The following is an 18,007-nucleotide window of genomic DNA, read 5'->3' on the forward strand; positions in this document are numbered from 1 at the left end:
TGAGGACACGACTAGTGCGGGACCCCAGCCGCAAGAGGGCACCACTTACACCCAGGGTGAAAAACTACCACCAGGACCCAAGGATCTGAGCCAACTTCCAGATGGTGGTCCTACCTGTCCAGACTTGAAGAGATATCCGGCCACAGAATATAGCAGCCAGTCAAGGTCATTCAACAAGAATTGGCGTGATCAGCACACGTGGTTGGAGTACTCTGTGACCCAAGATGCTGCATTCTGCTTCGCATGTCGTCTTTTCAGTCACACACACTTCAGTAAAACTGAGAAGTCCTTCACCCATGAAGGCTTCTGGAACTAGAAGAAGACGACCACATCACTGAAGTCCCATGATAACTCTGCAGAACACAAGTTTGCCATGCAAGCTTGGGCAGAGTTTAAATTGCAGAAAACAAAGGGTGCAAAGATCCAACATGCTCTCGATGCAAGTCATGCTAAAACTGTGAAGGAAAACCGATATTGCATAAGAGCCGTAATAAATGCACTGCTTTACATAGCCTGCCAGAATGAAGCCCAGAGAGGTCACAGGTAAGGTAGTCAGTCAGGTAACAGGGGGAATTTCCTGGAACTTCTTGACATGATTTCCAGGTATGATGAAATCATGAAGAAAAGCTGAGTGGTCCTGGCAATGCCAAGTACACGCACCATGATATCCAAAACGAACTGCTTGACATCACAGCTGGAATGATCAGGAAGGATATCAGCAAAGAGACCATGGAGGCTGAGCATTTTACTGTAATGGTGAATGAAACAAAGGATGTGAGCAAACAAGAACAGCTTTCCATTGTGGTAAGGTACCTCTACCAACAGAGCCTTCACAAGAAATTCCTGGACTTCACAGCTGCTGAGGGTCTGGATGCAGATTCATTGCTCAAGAGAATCATGGAGACTCTGGCTAAATGTGGTATTGACCATTATGCCTGCATTAGCCAGTGCTATGACGGAGCTGCAGTCATGTCAGGGCACATCAGTGGCGTACAGGAGAGGTTCAGGAGAGAGATGTCTCTGGCTGTGTATGTCCACTGCTATGCACACAGGCTCAGCCTTGTGGTAGTTGATTGTGTGCACAACGTCCAGGCTGCAACAGAGATCTTTGTTACAGTTCAGAAGCTGTGCAAATTCTTTTCTACATCGGTTGTGCATGAAGAATTTCTGAAGGTACAGAAGGAGCTTGGACCCGTGAACCAACACATAGCGTTGAAGCGACTGTCAGACACAACATGGGCTTACCAACATGCAGCTTGTCTGGCTGTGAAAAGAACCTTCCCTGCTATTGTGACAACCCTAAAGCGTCTTGTGAAGGGGGACAATCTCCACAGCGCCACTGAATCAAAGGGCCTGTGCATCCTCTTAGATCAGCAGTTCGTAACCAGTCTAGTGGCCATAGAAAAACTACTGCTGATGACAAAACAGCTATCAGACCACCTCCAGTCACCTGATCTGCAGCTGGCTTCTGCAGAGGACCTAGTACAATCTGTCATCTCTGGTCTCTCAGAAATGAGAACTGGAGTAGCATGGAAAGACTTGAAAGAGTCTGCTGAGGATATATGTAAGAAAGTGGGAATACGCACTGAAACGGTGAATCAAGATGGACAGCGATCTGCCCCCAGACACCTAGACGAATTCATAATCACATAAAGTACTGGTCAAAGAGATGAACCACACCAGATGCCAGGAGATACACCTTCTATGCCATCATAGACAGGATGCTCAACGAGCTGAATAGAAGATACTCCTCTGATGGCTTCAGTGTTTTGATAGGTGCAATTGCATCGAACCCCAAACACTCCACATTTCTGGACAAGCAAGCACTCTTAGGAATGGCAGCAAACTATGGTGTGTTAGAGGGTGACCTTGCAATGGAGGTCCACCAGTTGAACCGACTAATTGCTAGAAAAAAAGACAAGGGGCAGGAAGTATCCACACCATTGGGAGCTTGCAACCATGCTGGAGCCATATAAGGATGTCTTCATGGATCTCCACAAACTTGTATGCATCACTGTGACCCTGCATGTCACTTCAGCTGCCTGTGAGAGAAGTTTCTCATGTCTGAAGCTTCTCTTACTTCTTTTGAAGTAATATTGACTATAAACACAACATGATAAAAGATAGTTAGCCTGATAGTGACCTTACTTTTCCTCAGAGTGTATTAACCTCACATGGGATAATTCGTTTCTGCTATGTAAACTATGTCTTCATGTTATATTTCTTTTGATTTGTAGCTTTACTCTTAATGGTATATTAAATGTTCAATCTAAGCTAATCTTGATTTTCTTTATTATTATGTATTACCTTGGGTGGAATTTAGGTGAGGTTCCTCTTTTACATATACGCATATTTTCATAAACAGATTATTTCTAATTTGTAATAATGAATTATTAATCAGAGTATGAGTTTCCAATGAAAACTGCATTGAAAACGAAGTTCAAAATAGCACACCTTTCTGAAATGTACCTTGGTATTTATATTATTGTAATTTACCATCTATACTTCATATTGATGGCATTTTGGGAAGCCCCTCCACAGTTGGCCTGAGCCCCCCCCCTCCCCTGCCATTGCTTAACCACCAGGTCACGTCAGTCCGTCCTAATTAATAGTAATAACAGTCATCAAAATTATGTCACTTGGAAATAGTTAATGCGGAATATTACTGTAGTTTTCAAATATTTTTCAGATAATGGATTATTAACTCAATATCAAAGTAAAACATTCTCGTTTTTACAAAATTAATTTTTACGTTTTAATTGTTTGCATAAATGAATAAAAATATGAAATTATGCAACGTTTTTTTTCCTGATTGTTTCAATGTTTGAAGAAGGAAAACATAATATTAAAACTTTGTGTGGGGGGTACGTTGTTCGATTAAAACTTACTTATTTCAAATGCCCACAACCCATTTTAAGCTCATTCCTGGACGCGTCAATGCTGCGAAGTTACTATGGTTACTGTTTATAACGCAATCACGTGCTTCATATCAATAACTCTTATTTAGTTCTCATGGATACACATATGCATACACATATATATATATTTGTGTGTGTGCTTGTGTTTAATATTTGAAATAAATAAAAGGAGAAAAAAACTTCAAAGTTGATTAGGTAAGATTTTTAATATGTCAAAAATATGTACAAGATAACTCTCTGTAACAAACCATAACAACTTCTCTGTTTTCAACACACTTTGTCTTTCGGAACGCTAGGGCGGCGTTATTAACACGCGTACAAAAACAGAAGAAAAAATCAACAACAACTAGAAAACTTTGTTACCATAGCAACCATCACTTATTTCTCTGCTTGGCTAATAACAACGTCATCAACGATGTTTGTGTTAGTTTGTTTTTAAAACGAAATAAAATATAAGGCAATATAAACTACTATTTCAAAATCTCAGTTGTGTATATATATATATGCAATCTACAGAACATTGTGTGAAATATGAGATCAACTAACGTTTAACCATATTTACATCATGAGAAACAACCCTCCAAGAAACAAGTGTAATATATTATAATAACTATAATAAGAATATTTTGAAATAGTTTAAACATCAAAACGACACTAAACTAAATCTTACATTATGTCGCTGCCGTAGAAAAAATTTGAGAAAGTTTGTTTATAACCTTAAGCCTAAACATATAATGTTATTTAACCGTTCACTCTCTCTCGACCGAGTCGTTTGAAGACTCTCTTTGATGTTCTGCTGTTATGAAAGTTTGTTGTGTAACAAAACTTCACAACAAGCTATCCGTGCTCTGCCTACCACGAGGAATCGAACTCTGGATTTTAGTGTTCTATATTCGATAAACTTACCGCTGACTATTGAGGGGCCCGTCACACAATTTTTGTTTGTTTCGGCGTACAGCCATACAATAGGCTATCTGCGTTGTGTAAACCGCGAGAAATCGAACCTCGGATTTTAGTACGTATATTTACCGTTGAATGGTAATTAACTGTATGTAGAATAGTACAGCGCATGAGTGCAATAATATTATACTTGATTTGTTTATTTTATTATAACACATATTCTACCCGTCCAGGCAACAATAACTCAAGAAAATGCTTTGATAAATGGCCAGTTTTATTTACAAAATTCGTTTTTATTGTCACCAGGAGGTAATAATATTCAACAAGTCAAGCCTACAGCATTGCACTTGTTGTGATTTTTTTCCATTTTTCCAACTAGAACTGTAATTCTCTCTCCAAAAATATAGGCTCGAATTTCGACGACTTCGCATGGAGATCCCTAACTTAAGGTAAAGGTAAGGGAAAACGAGCTCTTTTAGTTAAAGGGTATTTTGACCCAGTCGGAGACAATAGCAACACACACCCTGTTATTAGTTACTTTAAAAGTACATTGCCAAGAAACAACAACGGAGGTCTGAATACGTTCTATTAAAGAGAGTTTAAAGACGCGAATAAAAAAAAGTTGCATGATAATCACAACCAACATAAGGGTTGCGTTAGAACGGGATGTGTCAGAACTGCATTTTGACATTGTATGGCGCTAATAGACAGTGTATGTCACCCAAAATTGATCGCTCTTGGGAATGATACATAACTTTCCTTTCCCTATTCTTAGATTTAGATCATAAAGATATGTACAAATCTTGGACTTAATAACATTGGGAAGTAAATAAAAATACGTGTACTTGAGGCACTAGATCCATGGAGAAAAAGACCTAAAAAAAATTGCAATCCATCTCAAGTAAGCAAGTGCGAAGAATTTTATTATATGAGATCTACGGCAAAAGAATTTCCCCGAGCAACAGTACACAATTTAATTAATAAGGATATTCGTATGTAAAAGCGACACAAATTACGTTAAATAAACTGTTTCAACGACATGTTTAACCATTGCATACCTCATGCAGGTTAATAATGAAACGGATATTCATACAATTACATTCGAAAGCGTATCAAGTCGCTTGATGCAGCGACTGAGAGTGTTTGTGCGATTGAACTATTAAAACCAGCGCTAGGAAATCTTTGTTCTCGTATACTAGATGGCTTATGGAAAACCTACCGGAAGAAGGGATGCGCTTCGAATATGACAGTTTTACGAAAGAGCTTTTTGCATCGAAACTGAACAAGCTTGTTATACTAAAGACATACTATCGTCAGGTAGAACAAGTCCGGACGTGGTAACCTGAACTGTAACGACGTGACGGTGCTCCAAAATCGTTTTAATATGACACAATCAACTTCTGTACTAGTGAAGGTAAAACCTTATAAGTTAAGCCTATAAATGCATTAATATGGAAGACCTTTGTATTTCTTCCCGTTCATTATCATCATAACTTTAAAAAAAAATAATATTTGTTATCTTCACCAATTTGATCTTTTAAACTGGATTATTTTAACAAACAATGTCATATTTAGGTACAGAAATTTGGGTTATTTATTTCTGATCTATCAAAGTCATTTTTATAATTAAAAATAAATAGTTAATATATGTTGTCTAATTCCAAACAGATTACTATTCTATTAATTGAAACTTTGTTCTAACTGTTAGAAAGTTATAAAAAAAAATCACAAAAACAACAACAAACAATCAACCGTCTGGTGCGAACAAAGTGTTTAACACATTTTTGTTTACTTCTGATATTCGGGCAAAGCTAGAACTATTTGGTGCTGGTAAATTATAGGGACGTAGAATATTTAACTGTCCCACTACTAAATCTTAAACTACTTTATTCAAATAATGGAACATGACCATTGCTCTTATAACTCACGCACGGTTCTAAAGTGCGGAATATGATTTAGTGGCAACGGGATGTGAACTATGGACCCTAAGATTAACAATTCAGCATGCTTGCAGCAAGGCTACACCCTCTAAAAGCTCTTTTACAAAAGGGTTAAACGTATACAAAAATTAAAGAACATGTTTTGTTTGTTGCAAAGTGTATTACGATTTTTTTTTCATACTTTTGAAATATATATTACCAGCCCATCAAAAAAAAATCACATTTTTGAAAAGTATTTACGATCGTCTACTAATAAAAGTGATTCAGGTACTGTGCATTATTTAACCCTCGTCTGAAACCACGCTAACTTCTCACATCACGATACATTTCCCTTTTAGTTTTTCTTTCCTGAACTGAGAACGAGTTTTCTTGGAGTCCAGATGAAGACTCATTGACCTTCTCTTCTCCATGTTCAAGAGTTCCTGAAAAAGTTCCTTCACGTTGTAATTCGTTTTGGCTGATGTTTCCATGAAGCCACACCCCCAACGACGAGCCTGCTCTTGCCCTTGTTGGCTGTCCACCTCTCTGGCTTCACTTTCGTCGCATTTGTTGCCAACCAGCATCTGCGGGATCCCCTCCAAATCACCTTTGACCTCTTTAATAACGTCAAATATAGCCTTTAGTTCCTCAAGGCTCTGTCTGCTTGTAACAGAGTACACCATAATAAAAGCGTGACCCTTGGAAATATTAAGGCGTTGCATAGCTGGAAACTGGTGGCTTCCCGTAGTGTCGGTTATCTGAAGTGTACATATGTTCTTATTGCAACTGATCACCTGGAAAGAAAAGAACGTATCGATAGAAAAATTAAAAATTCTAGAACGTTTGTTTTCAAGAGAAAAAATCACTAAAACAAGAAATACCCCTTGTCATAAAGTTTTAATAAATATCCACCTCTGGTAGCTTACACCGTTTGTGTATTAGTTATTTACGTCAGAACCAGAATAATGTATTCGTTGTAGTTGGCATTTCTCCAGTTGCTTCATGAAAGTCAGAATATATAATGCCTTACAATTTGTCAAAACGAAAACTCTAGGTGTCACTCTAAGTTGTGTGGATTTAATTAATGAAAAGGAAAAGAGAAAAAACCGCAATGTGTGTGTGGGGGAGGGGTATCGTCGAGATTAGAAAACTTTCCTAATAGTTGAATGAAGCATTGATGAGCTTAGATAAGTATGTTTACTGGAGGAACGTGTTTGACAAATACGTTTCAATAATCTTTATCGCTCCAATAACGCATTCATTTATTTTGTAAAATAAACATCCAGAAGAAACAAAGGTCTGCGTAAACTCAGTTGTGCCCACTCTCTTTATCGGACGCATGCACCACACAAAACCTAACGTATTGTATAGCGGCGAAATGTAAAGGCTGGATTTTTCGGTTTGGTTTGTTTGGAATTTCGTGTAAAGCTACACGAAGGCTATCTGCATTAGCCATTCCTAATTTAGCAGTGTAAGACTAAGAGAAGTAAGCTAGTCATCACCACCCACCGCCAACTCTTGGGCTAGTTAAATATAACTGAAAAAAGTTTGTTTTGTTAGGTTCAAGACAGCTGAAAAAAACACACTTAATTTTTGTTACATTAAGAAGTGTTTTTCGCTAAAGAACTGTTTAAGGAAACCATATTAACCGGCAGTAACTGGCATCGGAAATACTTGTTTTTTTAGCGTTACACAACTAATGCAAACTTTGTGCATAACTACAAAAAAGGGCCTATCCGCGCATAGCTGCCCCTAATTTTGATAACATAGGGAAAACAACGGGACACCAGTATTTACCGCCAACTAGTCACATCTGATATAATAGTGGGATTTGTAGAAAGCACTAAGTTTATTTCTTATTTAATAAGTTAAGACACTACTCGGGCAACAGTCTGTGCTATACTGGTCGCAAAGATTGAACCCAAAAGTTTAGTTATAGTTAAGCCCTCGAGGCTATTTTAGAAGGAAAAAAAGTATTGAGTTAACGGAAAAGAAACACTTGAGTGAAAACAAACAACGGTTGTAATACGGGGTACATAGATTAAAAAACAATGTTATTTAATTTATAAAAGCACTGCCACCCGTTGGTTTAGTAATAAGTTTATAATACTAAAACTCGAGTTACAATACCCGTTGTGGGCACAGCCCATACAGCCCATTGTGTAGCTTTGTGTTAAACATAAAGTAGAAAAAAAAATTAAATATTAAATATTAATTTTATAGTTGTGACGACCTATATCCACTTTTGGTTGCTTGAAGACGACATTAAGAACTCATCTCCAAAAGACAACAGCTGAATCAGGCTCATTAGACAATCCCAACTGTTACTTGGTTAACCGTAAAACTAACTAAATGCTCCTTACATTAGTATTTGAATTTATGTCAAAACAACTACGGCTATCTGTCATTGTTTCTAAATTTGAACTGATGATTATAGGAAAATGTGATAGTCAGCATCACCTTCATTCACACTAAGAGGTTCGTTGTTATTCTTATAATTAATCAACAGCTTAAGTGCTTGGAATATTTTACGGTTTCACGTGGGTTTGAACCCAAATCAGAAATTCAGAGCTTTATCTTAGATAAACTCACATCACTCATACAGAAAAAAACAAAACAAAAAGAAACTATCATCTTAAATCAGTGATGTCGAGAAAACCCACTTGTAGTGAACCTGACGATGATTGAAGAAGGTCGAAACGTTGTTCACTCGTCTACATAAAATATTTTCTCAACCTAAACCAGCCATTTTTACATATATATCATCTTAAATATTGAATTAACTGCGCATAAAACAACACGTGCGATTTTACCCAAATTTGTTCGGTTCTCTACCCTGAGTGAAAGATGCAGAAATGGACCCATCGGTCGGTAATGAATGGTATAAAAATAAGTCGATAGCTTGGGGGCTATTAAGATCAGGTTCATTAAGACGTTTTTGCCTTTCGAAAATAGAATAGAATAAGTCCTCGCAGCTAATAAAGCAGTTAGTGACGAGAGTATAAACTGTTTATGAGCACGAGAACAAGGTAAGTCTTCATACTGAACCGAAACTGACTTACACGTTTTGGTGTCACCGTTCTTTGTCGCACAATGAGAAATTTACCCCGATCAGACACGGCACTATAACTTTATAATTTCTGATAAATACCATTGAGCTACTGAAGGGAAGGTGGAATCTTCACGTGCTACAAATGAAGAACTGTTTTGAAAACAACAATTAAAATGAAAAATATGAATAGAAAGTGTCAACCGAGTATTTAATTAGAATAAAAACGCCATCTACAGGCAGATAGAATAATTAGTTTCTTATCTAATATATTGCTACGTATTATAATTAATCTCGGACGAGTGTCCAATTTGTTATGTTACATATATTACGTATTAAGATTTCAAATAACCGGGAACTTTAATTCAAAAGTTAATTGAATTTTGATATATATCAAATTTATGATATTTGCCAACAAGATTGATACACAATTTTCTTTCTTAAGATAAATATGTTTTACTATATTCAAACATAAAAACAATACAATTTATAATAAAGGTTATTTCTAATAGTTATTACAAATGATAGTTTATATACAAGAATTTTACAAAATTACAATGTATACCAAATCTTCTATCTGGTATACAACTAAATATGTTATTAATGGTCCAGGTCCATACAAACAAATTCATTCTGAGTTGATACTGTTATACCTCGCCTAAGCTAACACCATATTTTCTTGGCTAGCCTCACGTCCTTACAAGCTGACTTCTTACCGAGGAAGATATTTAATGTCCTCGTAGAAATTCTAACGTCCAAAGTTAATTCACTAAAGTTGCATGGTTTGTAATGTTCGAAATATATATAAACGTTTCTGTTCAAATATCTGCAGTTTTCCGAGTAATAAGCATCAATCCCAGTTATAGCTTCCTAGGCCTATAGCACACTAAGTGTAGCTGACGAATCATATATTAATATTCGCTTGGCGCGTTGGTTTATACAATCTAAAAGGAGTTTCTAAAATGTTCAACAATGTTCGAACACGCTAGCATTTTCGTAAAAAAAAAATTCTTGACTCTTACTCTCAAGAATGTTCTACACATTTAGAGAACAGGCGAGACTTGCGCAATACATATCCAACAATATACGTCACACACATCAAACTGAAACATACGTAGATATAAAAATAAACGTATAACGGTATGTCCATTAGAAGGCCCGGCATGGCCAAGCGTGTTAAGGCGACTCGTAATCTGAGGGTCGCGGGTTTGCATCCCCGTCGCACTAAACGTACTCGCCCTTTCAGCCGTGGGAGCGTAATAATCTGACGGTCAATCCAACTCTTCGTTGGTAAAAGAGTAGCCCAAAAGTTGTCGGTGGGCGATGATGACTAGCTGCCTTCCCTCTAGTCTTAAACTGCTAAATTAGGGACGGATAGCACAGATAGCCCTCGAGTAGTTTTGTGCGAAATTCAAAATACAAATACAAATGTTCATTAGAATATATACATAAAGAGAGATATACACACACTAATTTTTGTTAAGTCTGCCTGGTAACAACCGCTACAACATTTTATCGATTTGTTTTACCAAAAAAAAAAGGCAGTTTCGTATTACGATCCCTGCATTAGTGTTAAGACAAGCATCAACTCAGATAATTGAATCGTGTTCATAAACGGCATCGTATATGACAAATACACGAGGAAACGAAAAACAAAACTAAATTCTGAATACCATTGCTCTAATAACTCCAGTTGACAGCTTTTCTACGCTAGCTGTTTGAACAGATTCTCTGCTGATGGCGGTTCAACTGCAGTTGCCATAGTAACGGTACGTGTCTGTTATTTCTAAACCAAAGAATCGATACGTGACAGTTGTCACCTAAACGAAACTCGTTTCATCGGGTACACGCGCGAATAGCATTCGTTTTATTTCGGCTACTTATTCAGATTGTTACACACTGTTATTGGGCTAGAATAATTTCAAATTTTACAAATTTATCAGATATTACGTTTTTTTTTCAGTGCTTTATCTACATATGAATAAGTTAACTGGCCAGTAACACAGGTTCACATTTGTGTTTCCTCCAAGCTCAAGTTTAAATTAACCTGATCAAATGCGGAATAATTTCGGTAACCTCTTAAATAACATAAAATTTATAATATTTTTCAAAACGAGACCCAAAACTCGATGCGCTTTCGAATAACTCGTAAACCAAGGGTCGCGGATTCGAATTTCCATCTCACCAAACATGCTCGCCCTTTCAGCCATTGGAGCGTTACAAAGTAACGATCAATCCCACTATTCATTGGTAAAAGGGTAGCCCAAGAACTAGCGGTGAGTGTTGATGACTGATTGCCTTCCCTCTAGTCTTACACTGCTAAATTAAGAAAGTGTAGCTTTGCGCGAAATTAAAAAACAAACAAACAAACATCGAATAATTGACTATTCTTTTTCTTTATTCTCCTGAAAGAAATATTCAACAATTCGAAAGCCCTCGAGTTTCGGGTCTCGTTTTGAAAATATTACAACTTTTGTTAGTGATCTCGTGTGTTAACTTGTTAACTACTTAATCTGAATAAAATTTATAAACGTGGTTTGAGGATGCGTTTGTGTGTTTTCTTATAGCAAAGCCACATGGGGATATCTGCTGTGTCCTCCAATCGTACCCCTGATTTTAGCGTTGCAATCCGCAGACTTATAGCTGTCCTCAGCGGAGGACAGGAAATCTTGAAGTTTCATATAAATAACGTGAAGACGAAACATTTCAAGTAACATGATAAAAAATAGAAACATTTTACAATACGAAAAAGATTTTTGTAATACAGTATTTCCGTCTAAGTTTCAATAATTTACTTAAAACTATATTAAATTCTGTATAATAATTGCACTAGCCCTAAGAAATGATTGAACAATTTAAAAAAAGTTCTGAATTTGGTAAAATCGCTTACATACTGTACAAAATTGGTTTGTTTTGGCTAATCACAATTAGCTTTCATTATACATTAGAAAAGTTAAGAGCATTTACTATTGACTATTTACTATTATTTGGTAGCCCCCGCTAGTACAGCGGTATGTCTCCGGATTTACAACGCTAAAATCAGGGGTTCAATTCCCCTCGGTGGGCTGAGCAGATAGCCCAATGTGGCTTTGCTATAAGAAAAACACACACACATTATTTGGTAATTTACTTAAAGCGTACTTTTTATTTTAATTTATGTTTCGGTATACCCTTTATTTTATTTTAAACTCAACATTTTTATCGGATTCTGTGTTGTTTTAGGGGGAATGTTTTTTTTATTATTTTAAGAAATTTGTAAGTAGTGCATTTCCAAATTATGCTTCTGTGGTTTGTAAATATCTTATTTCTTAACTAATGACAAGCCACCTTATGCTTCTAAGGTATTAGTAGGTCTCAAAGTGAAATAATATCTCATTTATGCTATACAGAAGAACTAGATTTTAAAATATTGCGTTATATTATGTATATATCACTTATCCGAAGAAACCGGCAACATATGTTAATATCATTCATAGTTTTTAGGTTTAAGCTTAGGCATGTAATAACTAAATAACCTTCAGCACGTATGCCCGAAATGCGTTTGTTCCATATCAGTAATAGCTGGAGTACCTGTTTGTTTGTTTTGGAATTTCGCACAAAGCTACTCGAGGGCTATCTGTGCTAGCCGTCCCTAATTTTGCAGTGTAAGACTAGAGGGAAGGTAGCTAGTCATCACCACCCACCGCCAACTCTTGGGCTACTCTTTTACCAACGAATAGTGGGATTGACCGTAACATTATATCGCCCCCATGGCTGAGAGTGAGAGATGTTTGGTGTGACGAGGATTCGAACCAGCGATCTCAGATTAGGAGTCGCACGTCTTACGCGCTTGGCCATGCCGGGCCAGCTGGAGTACCAAAACAAAAACTCGTTTATAACAAACAATAAAAAATTGTGTTTCTGTTTTTTTTTAACATCATAAGTATTAAAAATGCAACAGAAATATATAAAAGTACCATTACTGAAAAGAAAGACATACTGTTTTTAAGAACTCTATCAAGGCGGAATTATTTCACTGTACTTATCACTTGTGAGGACTAATTTAGAACAAAGTGAACAGTTTCAAGTTACCTTTCTCAAGAAGGACAATGATTTGTTGGATATGGTTCAGAGAAAAGCCACTGGGGTGATACCTGGAATAGTGAGATATTTCTACGAGGAGAGACTAAAATCTCTAAACTTGCTTTCTCTGGAGAGGAGAAGGACCAAAGGGAATTTGGTTGAAATGTTTAAGGTTCTAAAGGTATTGATAAAATAAATCCATCAACCTTTTTTTTTTTGTGTTTAGCAGTGAAAACAACGGGACAATGGGTCATGAATTCAAATTTTGTCGTCTTAAATTTAGACAGTATCACTTTTCAAATACTTTTGGTTGACTTTTGGAATGAGCTGCCTTCAAAAATAATGGGGGCAGAAACTTTAAGTGAGCTCAAGAAGATATATGATGAATATATGAGTAGTAAGGGGTGGTTATTGCTGGGAGCTAAAATGGATATCCTTGATGGGTTAATAAGCTCTTTAACTAAGACAATGTAATATTACGTGTCTCTGCGGTAATTATGCAATATTAAACTATTTATAACTTTAGAAATACTTAATTTACCGAAATAGCTTCGATTATTTATATACAATGATTTCTTTACCTGTCGATAGGTGTCTTCAATTGTTGGAATATAGCTCTCTCGAAATGTCCCACGAATAAATCTCAGCACTAGTGAACTTTTTCCCACTCCTCCTGCTCCAAATACCACCACCCGGTAATCGTTGCTTTGTTCGGGCATTTTACTTCTATTTATCCTTGACTGCTGGAATAATATATATGTATAATGATTATATAATTATGAAATAGTATTATGAGTGTATTGAAATTTATTCATTCCGAAAACTTTAAATATCCAATAAATTGTTATAAAAATGGCTTTAAAGGTATGAAACGAGGATAGACAATTATTTTTAAAACATTACAAGTGGTTTGCTAACAAAATGTTATTAGACTTATAGATAGATATATTTATTTTTAAATGATGAATTAATTACCAATTGATGACATTACAGGAAAGGAGATAAAAAATAGACAAAATATTATCACAAATACATGTATTGTGTAAGATTTACAACCGATATGAAATATTCATCTTAGAATTAGAAAAGCATGGAAAGTAAGAGAAACACTTACAACTATTTGTTTTGCAAAACAAAAACAAAAACTAATCGTATATCTGTAAATTATAAAGGTGTTTATATACAATAACATTTCGATCGTTAGCAGTCACAGGTATTAGTATGAAAGTTTAGTAACAAACGTGATTTATTTAATCAAATATTATAATATGAAACCAAGGCTGAATTTACATTTTTGAACTGTGACCTTTTATAACAAAATGAATATCGGGTATATAGTTTGTATTTTTTGATGCTTCAAGTGTTTGACTAGAGTCTCTTAGTTGCATGTTATTTAGTAAATCTTTCCAATGTAAATACTCCGTCAATATCTTTTCAGTAACAAACCAGTCACTGTCGAAGTTTCAGGGCTATTTACTTAGTATCCTGATTTGCTCATCAGGGGGCGTATTACTCGACGCATTCCAGGCTCCCTAGCGACAAAATTTGATGAAATAATCACGGCTGTAACGTTTCTACATCTAACAAACAAACCATTTAATTCAAGTTTTACAAAGCCAATGTCCTCTCCCAGGATCCGTGTTATTGACACAGTACAGTAACAGAAAGAATAGAAGAAAACGAAGTTTTTGCTGACTTTGTGACAGCGAGCGAAACCAGGGAATACAGGCCCAAATATTTAATAAATACGCCAATACAACGTGTTAATATTAACTCTGTGTTTATGTACATGGAGTGGGTGAAATGTATTAAAAACCCTGCGTTATTTGAAGAGCCACCTACCGCCTGATATTTTGGTCCTCGCATTTGATACCCTTGACGGAAAGAATTATAAACAGACACACAATAGTTTACTGCCAATGACTTAATTAGAAAGGTAAACAGTGACACAAATTACTCTGTGTGATAACACACACATTCAGGTTTCATTTCTTTTTCTTTTCTTTTATTGTTCTTAATGTTAGCTTAGCACCCAAAATAAATATTAAAACTCAATACTGTATAACGTTTACCACGTTTCTACAAAACGTTGGCGTCATGTCACTTAATGAAAAGTACATTACTCTGTCAAGAACTTTGATTAGATGAAGAGATGCTAGAATTATAGTAGGATGACTTGCTATAACTCGTAATGTCAAATAAATATGTACTGTGATTTGTCTTAAAGAAGTCATTTATGCTCACATTGTCGAGATTCTAAAGTTTAAAACACGTAAACTTTATTTAACGTCTATTCGATACATCACGATCATGTGGAAATAAAACATATATATATAATTAAGTAATTCAAATAACACTTTATTTTATGTTAATGGCGGACCAATGTGCAGCTTTGTTTTTGACAATAGCATTTTATACTTAAATAAATTTATTTTTATTTCATGCCAAGGACCGTCAGAAGTTATTATGGACTCTAAAAGTAATCTCCATTTTGACCCCCATATAACAGTTAATTATAAAATGCAACTTTCTGAGCTCTTTTGTGACGAACTTTTTAATAGAGTCTGAAAAGTTAATTTTGCAAGTAGTTGCGTGGGCTTCTTGAAGACCTCGGGTCCAGGGGATAACCCCCTTCGTTACCCCACTTTTATTGGCGGTCCTGTTCATGCTCTATTATCACATCGTATGAAATTGTAAGGCCCCAAAAACAAACTTACGGGCTGATGGTGTAAAGTGAATAACCTAGCACTCAAGAATACACAGTGAAAAAACTACTCAGAATTGAGTGGACAGGTTAAAATGAAGAAGACAACAAGCATACAGTGTGAAGCCAGCAGTCAGTACGCGAAAGTAAGACGAGGAATGTATAAAACACTGTGAAGCCAACTATATGTACAGAAGTTCGTGAAACCAACACACAGTGTGAAGCCAGCATTCGGTATGCAGAGGTAAACAAAATATCCAATGCATGATGTGAAGCCAGCAAATAAAGCCGCAATAACAGAAGTAAAGTAATTAATGAACTTAAAGATCTATTTTCTTAACATTGTACTGGTGTGTTCTACTACATCTGTTCAATCACTCTTTTGTGTTACACACACACAAACTCCCCGTGGACCCTCTTGGAAAATTATGTAAAATAACGGATTACTGCTTTGTCAGAAAATATTATTTGTTTACTGTCATCACATTAACATTACAGTTAACATGTATGTTAATTCTCCTAATAACGATGTGTAGCGAAAAGGATTTATTTGAGAATGTTTCTGTTGAAGACGTCATCTCCTAACTTATGTAAGATTCCTCTGTTTACAAAATTACTGATCGTGTGGCTCGTGTATGACTATCGTTTTAACATTAAATTGGTTATAATAGAAGGGTGTGTATGTGTGACCTCAATAGCTTCAAGAGAAAATAACATAGACACATGAATTTTTGTACACTTACTAAGTGGACCTCGAGGGTGTGCTCCTGAGTATTATTAATTATCTTATCCAAGTGCATATGTACATGCACGCCCTTATAATATACACCGTAATCGCCTCCCGTGGCAATTACAGGCTATACTTTGCAACATATAATTCTTAAGTAAGTATTTTTGTAATTCTTATGGCAAATTTGTGGGCCCCTATATATTTTTACCCAGTATAATTTATTAAAGTCCAGTATGCTCCTGCTACAAATCTAAATATTATCACATATATGTAGGCCAGAGTAACTCGTAAAGTTGTAAAACTTCGTAACATGTTGTAACGAAGAACATCCTGGAACTAAAGTTTACGTAAAATCATAGTGAAATAGAAAAATAATTTCAATGATTTTAACGGAATTTTTTAAAAGTGAAAAGGAACTGAATTAAAACAATAATAGTACTAAATATACAATGCTTGCGATATTAGAAAGAATTATTTTTAATAACGTATCTCGTTCAAACAATAGATCCCCGTTAAAGTAAGAATAAAGTACAAATAATGATAATTATGAAACATATTGGTATTAATATGACAAGAAGGTTAAACTAAACACTCTGCTTTGTCTTTTAATTCAACAGTCATATTCAAAGCGATATAAATATATATTTGACAGCACAAAGTTACACAAGTGAGTAATGTACTGTACCTTCCACGTGTATCAAATATAGTTTTTAGTCTAAAAAGCCTATAGAATCGCTTCTGAGTAACTGGAGGGTATATGTCAAACGAAGATCGTCTATTTTCCTATGTTTGTGGGCCCGGCATGGCCAAGCGTGTTAAGGCGTGCAACTCGTAATCAGAAGGTCGCGGGTTCGCATCTTCCGTACTCTCCCTTTCAACCGTGGGGGCGTTATAATGTTACGGTCAATCCCACTATTCGTTGGTAAAAGAGTAGCCCAAGAGTTGGCGGTGGGTGGTGATGACTTCCCTCTAGTCTTACACTACTAAATTAGGAACGGCTAGCACAGATAGCCCTCGAGTAGCTTTGTGCGAAATTCAAAAAACAAACAAACAAACCTGTGTTTGTGTGTGTATGTGTGAATAAACGTCCTTCGCTGGACAGCTAACAACGTCTTCTGTTAATCTGTTATTGTTTAAATTAGAAGGTCACGTTTTACTAAATTTAGATTTTTTGTGAATGTTATAATGGACGTTTTATTTTAAAAACTTTAAAGTAAAATGTTACCTTTATTTTTAGTTGCTAACGTTTAATTCTCATATGAGTAAATTCGAGTATTCTGCATTTGACGATTAAGGAGGCCTCAGGTTACACGGTAGAAGTTAATCTTTGATCTTCGAAATCCCATATTTTGTAATCATAAGCTACCACGTTATTACGAGCAAGTGAATTTTGTGTAGTTCAAGGCTATTTGAAAATTCCACTTGGAAACAAAATATAAATTAATATCAACTTACCAGTTACTCGACAAAAAAACAGAGAAGAAATCTGGAGTGAATCTATTGCTAATCAGTTCTGCAATCGTTTCGTTGAATTTCAAGTAAGGTCTGAGATACTGGCTCATAACGTCCAGCGTAAGTAGATGAAGTTTCCAAATATCAATGAATGGGAGAGAGAGAAAGGTTTGGATCGGTTTCTCTTTGATGAAACATCGCGTCAGTTGACGTCTTCTCCAAAGCACGGCGCAGGTGACGTCTGTGTTCCCATGGTAACTGTCATAGCTTATT

The 18,007-nt window shown here is 35.9% G+C and overlaps 2 protein-coding genes across 3 annotated transcripts; one reads left to right on the forward strand and one right to left on the reverse strand.

Annotated features, from left to right (window-relative positions):
* Positions 1-373: 373 nt before the first annotated feature.
* On the forward strand, positions 374-1,653 carry LOC143236273 (zinc finger MYM-type protein 1-like). Its single transcript, XM_076474537.1, has 2 exons — positions 374-543; positions 945-1,653. The coding sequence occupies exons 1-2, from the start codon at positions 374-376 to the stop codon at positions 1,651-1,653; spliced, it is 879 nt and encodes a 292-aa protein (XP_076330652.1).
* Positions 1,654-3,105: 1,452 nt separating this feature from the next.
* Positions 3,106-17,965, reverse strand: LOC143238183 (GTP-binding protein Di-Ras2-like). Of its 2 annotated transcripts, none has more exons than XM_076478179.1 (3): positions 17,738-17,965; positions 13,430-13,588; positions 3,106-6,531 (listed from the first exon to the last, which is right to left on the reverse strand). In XM_076478179.1, the coding sequence occupies exons 2-3, from the start codon at positions 13,565-13,567 to the stop codon at positions 6,070-6,072; spliced, it is 600 nt and encodes a 199-aa protein (XP_076334294.1). In that variant the 5' UTR covers positions 13,568-13,588; positions 17,738-17,965; the 3' UTR covers positions 3,106-6,069. The 2 variants fall into 2 exon arrangements, with proteins under 2 accessions (XP_076334294.1, XP_076334293.1); XM_076478178.1 differs by having other exon boundaries at positions 13,430-13,591; positions 17,738-17,963.
* Positions 17,966-18,007: the final 42 nt, after the last annotated feature.

This window comes from Tachypleus tridentatus, chromosome 13 (genome assembly GCF_004210375.1).
Source record: "Tachypleus tridentatus isolate NWPU-2018 chromosome 13, ASM421037v1, whole genome shotgun sequence".
Classification (NCBI taxonomy): domain Eukaryota; kingdom Metazoa; phylum Arthropoda; class Merostomata; order Xiphosura; family Limulidae; genus Tachypleus; species Tachypleus tridentatus.

What these genes read in the sequence shown, in the direction of transcription:
- LOC143236273 (XM_076474537.1), top strand. Translation starts at nt 374, where the DNA reads ATGCAAGCTTGGGCAGAGTTTAAATTGCAGAAAACAAAGGGTGCAAAG. An exon ending in GAAGCCCAGAGAGGTCACAG is followed by an intron (nt 544 to 944) that starts GTAAGGTAGTCA and finishes TGCCTGCATTAG; the next exon opens with CCAGTGCTATGACGGAGCTG.
- LOC143238183 (XM_076478179.1), bottom strand. Translation starts at nt 13,567, where the DNA reads ATGCCCGAACAAAGCAACGATTACCGGGTGGTGGTATTTGGAGCAGGA. An exon ending in TTGAAGACACCTATCGACAG is followed by an intron (nt 6,532 to 13,429) that starts GTAAAGAAATCA and finishes TTTTCTTTCCAG; the next exon opens with GTGATCAGTTGCAATAAGAA.